General features: G+C 43.9%; 1 protein-coding gene across 2 annotated transcripts; it reads left to right on the forward strand.

The window, feature by feature from the left end:
* The first annotated feature begins 6,729 nt into the window (after positions 1 to 6,729).
* On the forward strand, positions 6,730 to 9,026 carry LOC117740943 (torsin-1B-like). Of its 2 annotated transcripts, none has more exons than XM_034547619.1 (3): positions 6,730 to 7,079; positions 8,485 to 8,750; positions 8,829 to 9,026. In XM_034547619.1, the coding sequence occupies exons 1-3, from the start codon at positions 6,749 to 6,751 to the stop codon at positions 9,006 to 9,008; spliced, it is 777 nt and encodes a 258-aa protein (XP_034403510.1). In that variant the 5' UTR covers positions 6,730 to 6,748; the 3' UTR covers positions 9,009 to 9,026. The 2 variants fall into 2 exon arrangements, with proteins under 2 accessions (XP_034403510.1, XP_034403511.1); XM_034547620.1 differs by having other exon boundaries at positions 7,065 to 7,884.
* Positions 9,027 to 9,032: the final 6 nt, after the last annotated feature.

Genomic DNA, 9,032 nt, shown 5'->3' on the forward strand with positions numbered 1-9,032 from the left:
CCCACCTTGAACCCTGCAGCCCCCCCTGTGAGGTTCTTACTCCGTGGGTTCCTGAACGTCACACCAGGACCCACCGTGGATATTATGTCGGTGCGTTCAAGGTTGATATTGTAGAAATGAAAATGACGTCGTTCATGCTGTTGATAATTCTCTGCAGGTTCTTTCCACTCGTTGTGTTTTCACATCGATGTCAAATATTGAGCCGCTTCAAATTGATGTAAAAGTGGAAAATTATGCAAACACTGTAACAATAACACGAGGTCACACATGTTTTCAGAATGCATTAAAAAAGAAGAGAATCTGGAGGGAAGAATTGTGAATAACAATGTGATGAGCCCCCCCCCCCCCCCCCCCCCCCCCCCATCCACCACCTGAGAGAGAGGAAGGCTGCGGCGGATGTTGGATATGACATCACTTCCTGCTCGAGGTCTGAATATAGTCGTGATGGGGTCCAGAGGGGATGTTGACATAGTGGACTGCAGGGGCTCCTCACACAATAGGGCCGCATGCTTGTTGGATGACGACAGCCATTGCATTGTCTCTCTCTCTCTCTCTCTCTCTCTCTCTCTCTCTCTCTCTCTGTGTTTCTGTCTTCAAGTCGAGCTCCACTCAGCCCTTTGTTGCCCTTCGCCGTCCAGTTGCATGCTGGGATATCTGCGATCCCGGGCGTTCAGCATTGGAGGACGGGCGTTGCACGTCTCTCTCCTGTGAACGGAACCGTCCACGCCAACTGATCTGAGAGCAGGTGTTCCAGGTTATCTGTGTCGAATGGACTCTTCCTTCCTCTCCGAGCCGTGTCGGGGGCGTTTTTCTTTTTTTAATGGACTCCTTCGCTCTCCTGGGCCGTCGTCCATCGAGGGCTCGACGTCTACGCGGGATTTAAAAACCGAGGGCAGAAAATAAATCCACACACAGCGTTGGTTTTAATTCTCTCGGTGAAGACGGATCTTCACGTGTTTTTTGGGGTTGATTCTGCGCCACATTTTCAGATGAGGTCACGGGGTCAACGCTGTGTTGAGGATCCATTGGCACCCGAAAAACAGACTCTTTACTATTTATAGAGCACCTTTCCTTTCAAAACACTGTTACAGAGCAGTTTACAATGAATACAACACATTTAATACGCAGAGGGAATGAAATGAACTAAAAGTCCAAACTAAACACAAAGAGCCTCCCTCGTATATTCAGTCTTTACACGAGCAGATCTTAAGGTGTTGCACCTGAAGGGAGCAGCCTCTCCGGTCCCGTGAAGGTCAACTACTTGATGCGGTTGTCGACACCTTTAATTCTGACTTCAGGGATTCCTCAACAGGAAGTGAACTCACCCAGTCTGAGACACATTCAAGGAACAGGAAGTCCACTTTAGAGGAATCGGAGTTAACGGCTAACGGAGCACACTGCTGCCATTTATTTAAAATATAAAAATCTATATTACATTTATTAATTAAATACAGATAAATATACGTTGGGTGATTGATTGTCATGCTGAGGAGATTCAAGCACATTTCAGCAGCAATAGCAACTTTAAAAGGGTGTGTGTGTATAATGTATTTTACCTATTAGGAGTAGTATCGTTTTCATGTAATTATTCAAGTATTATTTATAGTAGGCTGCTTTGAAAAATGATTAAAAATCAAACTGAATTCATTTGATTTTTTTTATAAAATATGTGAATAAATAATATTAAATATATGATAGTAACAACAGTGATTGTTCATACTTTTTTATTTCATTAAAAGTGTACATCGTATGTCTACTTTTAGCATTAAGTGATAATTCAACCATTTGGTCCAGCAAATATTTAGACAGTAAAACAAACAAAAAATAATCTGCATATAATGAATGAGATGACACTAAATATATAATTATAAAACTAAGTATTTTTGTTGTTGCAAATATTCAATTGTATTACATTTACTTGCTTGTCCTACCTTTACCAAAAAATTCAAATTTAAACATTTTTTGGACCAGGATTTTTCGAACATTATTTTTTCCCTTATTGGAAGTTACATAATTCTGAATATATGAGATGTTGAACAAAATATGCCCAAAAATTTGACCAAACAATGTCTGTAGTTACTCTTTTATTTGCTAACTTCCTGTAAGAGAGGCAGGAGAGAGAGGCGCCTTTTAAAGACACAGCGTCATCTGGTGGATGCATTCTAGCATTACATCCCTACCGAGAGGTAGAGGGAGAAGTTTAATTGGGTTTAATTAAATTCAACACCGTTTTCAATAAGATACAGTGACCCCAAAAGGTCCCCTGGTCTTACTTCCGGTATCGCTTTGGTCCTGACTGCCAATGAGAGCCACAATAAGATAACCAGTGAATGTGCTGGCTCTTCAAAACATCCCATAATACACGTTTTGGATGGGAAAGTAACCGAGGTGCTGACAGAAAAATGTGTTTTCCGACCGCAGTCTGATTTCTTTGGGGAATGAAGTAAAACGATACTAAATAAATAAGTGACCACTGCACATGATTCAATAATTATTGCATATTAAAAAAATGTTTTCTCTTGTTGTTTCCATAACCTCATTGGTGGAAGCGTTTCTATTTATTTATTTATTCACTGTTATTCAGTTATTTGTGTGTTCTGCACTTTCCAAAAGACATTTTGCAATTTCCCCCTGTGCCCTTTTACAAAGCAGGAGCACCCCCTGGTGGTTTCAAACGGTATAACTATTAAAACACAACACGAGTAAACTGCGTTCTTCTTTTTTAACTATTAATTTTAACACGTGTCACTCATTGCTATCTAACCAATCAAGTCTCTGCTCTTCTCCCTGTAGTTCCCCTCATGCTCCTGGTGTCAGGGGTCAAGGGTCGGGTTAGGTGAGGCTAACAGAAGGGGGGTGGGGGTCAGTGTGTGGTGGCAGTGCCCTGTGACCCCCCCCCCTCTCTCAAAGCTCCAACTCCTCCATTCTTTTACCTGTGAATGACTCTGGAGTAAAAGACCTCCACTCGGGGCTAAAGAAACGAGTTTCCTAACCGGCAACAGAAGAGTTAAACAACTGAACACAAACTAAATATTATAGTCATCAAAATCTTGTTCAACATCCACAAGAAAAAGACATTTTTACTCTGCACTTTATCCTCATTGAGTAGATGCCCAGACTTGTTGAGGGGGGGCGGGGGGGGGGGGGGGGGGGGGGCTGTTGCATAACACTCATATTTAGTCTTCAAAACAAAATAAATCATGTTAATTTGTCACTTACTTTTATTTTGCACTCCCCCCCCTATCAGGGAGTCTGGGCTTCGTCTGCACCGCCCTGAAGAGCCCCCCTGAGGAACTCGAGGAAGACCCCCTGGCCCTGGAACACAAGGAAGACCCCTGCCCCTGGAACACAAGGAAGACCCCTGGTCCTGGAACTCAAGGAAGACCCCTGCCCCTGGAACACATGGAAGACCCCTGGTCCTGGAACTCAAGGAAGACAACTGGTCCTGGAACACAAGGAAGACCCCTGGTCCTGGAACTCAAGGAAGACCCCTGCCCCTGGAACACAAGGAAGACCCCTGGTCCTGGAACTCAAGGAAGACAACTGGTCCTGGAACACAAGGAAGACCCCTGCCCCTGGAACACATGGAAGACCCCCTGGTCCTGGAACTCAAGGAAGACCCCTGCTCATGGAACACAAGGAAGACCCCTGGTCCTGGAACACAAGGAAGACCCCTGCCCCTGGAACACAAGGAAGACCCCTGGTCCTGGAACTCAAGGAAGACAACTGGTCCTGGAACTCAAGGAAGACCCCTGCCCTTGAACACAAGGAAGACCCCCTGGTCCTGGAACTCAAGGAAGACCCCTGCTCATGGAACACAAGGAAGACCCCTGGTCCTGGAACACAAGGAAGACCCCTGCCCCTGGAACACATGGAAGACCCCTGGTCCTGGAACTCAAGGAAGACCCCTGCCCTTGAACACAAGGAAGACCCCCTGGTCCTGGAACTCAAGGAAGACCCCTGCCCTGGAACACAAGGAAGACCCCTGCCCCTGGAACACAAGGAAGACCCCTGGTCCTGGAACTCAAGGAAGACCCCCTGACCCGGTCCGCACCAGGAAGCACACAGCGACAGGAAGTGAAGAGCGGCAGCAGAAAACCTTCGTCTGCCTTCAGGCCTCATGAGACCGTTTGTGACCGCCATCCTGACCAGAGTGCATTGTGGGAGATCTAGAGTGAAGTACAGAGGGCCTGATTTTAACTTATCGCTGCTCTTTACTTCACCGTGTTTGTCTAAAACTCGGGGGACATCTTTAAAATAGTCCATAATTTGTAATTAAAAAAAAGATCTTGTCCGATGTGTAAAAGTAAGTAATTAAAGTTTATTTATTTTTCACAGACAAAGTCACAAAATGCTGTACAGGAGTCGAACAAATGAATTAACACAAAGTGACCGTAACATCACATAACACCAAAACATTACAACAGGTAAACACACCAATAAAAACAATACAATATTAAAGTGACAGTTAAAATAGAGTTCACCGCCTCATATTGTCAAAATAACGTCGGCCATTTCAAAATATATTAAGTCGTGTCAAGATTGCGGAATATATTTATAACCCGATATCGCGCATATTGCCTCAATGGGCTCTAAAGGCCGCAGCAGCAGCTCCGGACCAAGCCCCGAGAATATATGAACCGGGTCTCCGAGAGGGCAAACTCCCCAAATGGGAACTGGGTCAAAGGTCACTGCTGGCCAGTGCTGAGGTAGGAATGTCAAACACGTTATTCTCTCTCGCTCTGAGTGGATTTAAAACCTTTAGTTTAGTACGACACGTTTAGACGTGTTATCTTTTATCATGTCGAGTGGCTTCACGTGCGGCTCCTTGGAGGCATTCCACCTCCAAAATGGATCCAGAGGCCCGCTTTGCTGTCGGAGGGTGCTGGTCCAATCTGGACCAGCAGGAGCCGAGAGGGCCCAGAGAGGGTGGAGGTGCTTTTATTGTTGCGGCTCCTTTTGCTTTGGGAACAGCTTCCTGTCGCGACTCGATCGCTGACCGTGTCCCGCGGTTGTGATTTATTATTATTATTATCTTGACGTACTTGTGCAAAATGATCTGCGACTTTAAATCACAGCGTCATAAAAAAAAAAAGAAGAAACAAAAATAAAAAACTGCCATCACATCACAGACCTTTAAATCCAAGTAAAAAGATATGTTATTATTAATTTAGTTTATTTCTGTAAGGGACATTTTCAAATATTATGGTTTTGAAAGGCCCCTATTCTAAGATGTATCCGATGTGCGATATATATATATATATATATATATATATATATATATATATATATATATATATATCTCACAGGCACAAGCAAACAGCAGAAACCTGGGTGGTCGTTCACCAAAATAAAATAAAGAAATAAAACAAACCAAATATTTATATAACCAAACATCTTCAAGATGTCTAATTGACATCAGCCTCAGATTTACTTGCATGTGGCTCATAATAATCATTTCCCAACCAAAAAAATAAATACAAGAAAACCTCATTTTAAAGCTCATTTCACTCGTCTCAGTTATTACAGAATTCCATTTTCAGGATTATGTGATTTTTGGCATCAAATGTGTGATATTCTACACTATATATACTATGTATAATATGTATACTCTGCAGACAGCAGTAGTGGGATAACAAGTGGGCCTACATTTATTTGACATGTATTTGACTGCAGCAGTATAATTGGTTGAGCGACAGCAGGTTATATAAAGTAGTAATTCATATTACCTCCACCTTTAACAGCTGCAAAATTAAAGGGATGTACTATAATCCAATAATAGAACATGGTTCTGAAATGGGCTAATCTGCATTATGAATACTTTTACTTTTGATACTTTTAGTATATTTGGATCATGTATTTGGCCCACATACAAACCCCCCTTTGCGGTGTGCAACTGCCCCCTGCTGGCAGGTGTGAATTTTATATTATATTACTTAAAAAAAAATAAAAAATAGGAAACCATTAAGTAGTAATAGGTTACATCTTCTCTGTGTGATGTGTGCACTTAGCAGGCAGTGCAGTGCAGTGTGACTCAAACCTGCTGCAAGCCGGTGGTTGTTGAAGACTTTGTCAAATTGACCTGCAAAAATAGGTTGGTGGGCATCTATTTACACACACACACACACACATATATACATATATATATATATATATATATATATATATATATATATATATATATATATATATTATATTTGTTGTGCACCTGTGTGAACTGGGATGTGATGACTTGAGTCTTGGTTTTGGTTTTTACTCATTTTTTTATTGTCTGTCACTGTTTTATGTTGTATGTCTGAAACTTTGTTAAATGTGTCTTGGCCAGGACACTCTTGTAAAGGAGATTTTTAATATCAATGAGGCTTTTCCTGGTTAAATACATTTAAATAAATAAAATATAAAATAACATAAATAAATCCAGGACATGAAGACTTTTAAGACCATAAAATACACCTGAAAATACACGATTCATTTTATTCGTGTGCACTCATAAGAGCAACATACCTTCTTCACTTAAGATGATATTCTTTCTGCACTGTGTACATTCCCACGTGACCTTTCACCGTGTTCCTCTTATTACATATTATGTTTATGTTCTTATGTGGCGGAAAAAAGTGCTTTAGTCAAATAATTGATATTTCCTAATTTACCCCCCCCCCCCCAAAAAAAAGAAAGAAGGTAAAAATTGGGCCTTAATTTATTCCAGGTGTTTACTTGGACTCTGACGTCACGTCAGCGCCGCGTGTGCATGGCAACCACAGCGCCGCCAGCCGTGTTGACTCCGCTTGGGCGAACAACTGGACCGGCTAACGGGCTCACGGCCTCTTTCCTTTTCTTTATTCTTCTCTTTCTCTTTTTTCGCCCCAACGCAACTTCGATGAAGCCGAGGAAGAGCCCCGTCCTGCTGCTGTGGATGCTCGTCTTCTCCGGCGGCGTCACGGAGGCGATCGAGCCCATTAGCACCAGCATCGCGGTGGGCATGGCCGCGGCTCTCACCGGGTTCTTAGCCAGCTACCAGAACATCTTCTACTACTTCCACGAGTGCTGTCGACCCGAGTGGATTTATTTCAACAGGACAGGTAACGCCCTCGCGGTTAACTAACGGACGTTAAAGTTAGCTAGTTAACGGTTTAACGTTCTAGTTAGCTTAGCTAGTTAACGGTCCAACGTTGTAGTTAGCTTAGCTAGTTAACGGTTCAACGTTGTAGTTAGCGCAGCTAGTTAACGGTTCAACGTTGTAGTTAGCGCAGCTAGTTAACGGTTCAACGTTGTAGTTAGCGCAGCTAGTTAACGGTTCAACGTTGTAGTTAGCGTAGCTAGTTAACGGTTCAACGTTGTAGTTAGCGTAGCTAGTTAACGGTTCAACGTTGTAGTTAGCGTAGCTAGTTAACAGTTCAACGTCAGCCGCACGCGAGGTAACGTTAGCTAGACGAGTGCCTGCATTGCACACGCGTATAAACAGCCAGTTGTAATGCTTTTATTTTGTATATTTTATTTTGTTGTTGTCCGTTCAAACTTGACCAACATTTCAATGTATGTTGTGTTGAACATAGCTCGTCCGTCGCGTGTTTATGACGTATGCGGAAGTCCGCCGTTGCAAGCTAGCTCGTTCGGCGCAGATCGGCGGCGCGGTGGCGTTATGGTCGTATTTTTTAATAAAACCGTAAACTACTACCGGGGGAAATTAGACCGATTCGACGATGAACGCGACGCGCTTGTTTTTGTTGCTGCATGTTTTCCTGTCGGCCGCCGTGCTCGTGCACGCGTTTGATCCGATCACGACGACGACGGTGATCGGCATCGGCTTGGCGTCTCTGGGCCGGACGATCTACAAGTATTTACACGAGAGTTGCGGTCCGAACTGGATCGCCTTCAACGCGACAGGTGACGACGTGCAGCCCCGTAGATCACCGTGTGTGTATGTGTGTGTTAACGGGACACTGTTGAGTGACATGTTGACCTCTCCTTTAGAAACGGCCGTTCAGACCGATATCTGTAGACGTTCCGGTACGAGTGACCTGACGTGCACTCGATGGACTTCCTGGAGTACATTTTGATTTAAAGTTACTGTCAGGAACTTTTTAACAGGTCGTGAAACTCTCAATTTAATAACGACGTGACCTACTTTTGGAAACAAGAACAAGACGATTGTTTGTTTCTTGTTGGTTCTTCTCACTGCTTGTCAACAACGACATGGCGCTGCTGGAGGCCTCGGACTGTAGGGAAGGGGGTCCCGGGAGGACCGGAACAAGGACTTTTCTAGGGGGCACTTTTGAGCTTGGAAGCTCTGCTGCGTTTCTCCACATCGACTGTCACCATTCAAGTTCCTCTAGTAGCTTTAAGTGTCATGCCTTTTTGATTAGTTGGTCAGGATGTGTTGCGTCCTGTGCATTGCTCTCCCAATAGTTGTTTGCATTGTTCGATACGCTTCCAGGTGTTTGCAGCCACTGATCCTTGTTGTCTTGGTTGCCGTGCGCCCTCCAGGTCTCCAGGTGGACCTGGAAGCCAAGCTGTTTGGACAGCACATCGCGTCACGCATCATCCTGAAAGCCGTGACCGGATTCATGGCCAACGACAACCCGAAGAAGCCTCTGGTGCTCTCTCTGCACGGGTGGACCGGCACCGGGAAGAACTTCGTTAGTCACATGATCGCCAACAACATTTACAAAGAGGGAATGGACAGCAGCTTCGTTCACATGTTCACAGCTGAATTTCACTTCCCACATTTGAGTCAAATCGACACCTACAAGGTGGGACGATGAATCCAGATCAGATATAATCCAGTTACATGTTTAGGTGTATATGAACATGCTTCTGTCTCTCCTCAGGCTCAGCTACAGCAGTGGATCAAAGGCAATGTCTCCAACTGTGCACAATCCATGTTCATCTTTGATGAGATGGACAAGATGCATCCTGGCTTGATTGACAGCATAAAGCCGTACCTGGAATACTACGAAAGTCTGGATGGAGTTTCCTATCGGAAAGCCATCTTCATCTTCCTCAGGTGAAAAGAGGAAAGCCTTCCAGTCGAA

Source organism: Cyclopterus lumpus, chromosome 12 (genome assembly GCF_009769545.1).
Source record: "Cyclopterus lumpus isolate fCycLum1 chromosome 12, fCycLum1.pri, whole genome shotgun sequence".
Taxonomy (NCBI): Eukaryota; Metazoa; Chordata; class Actinopteri; order Perciformes; family Cyclopteridae; genus Cyclopterus; species Cyclopterus lumpus.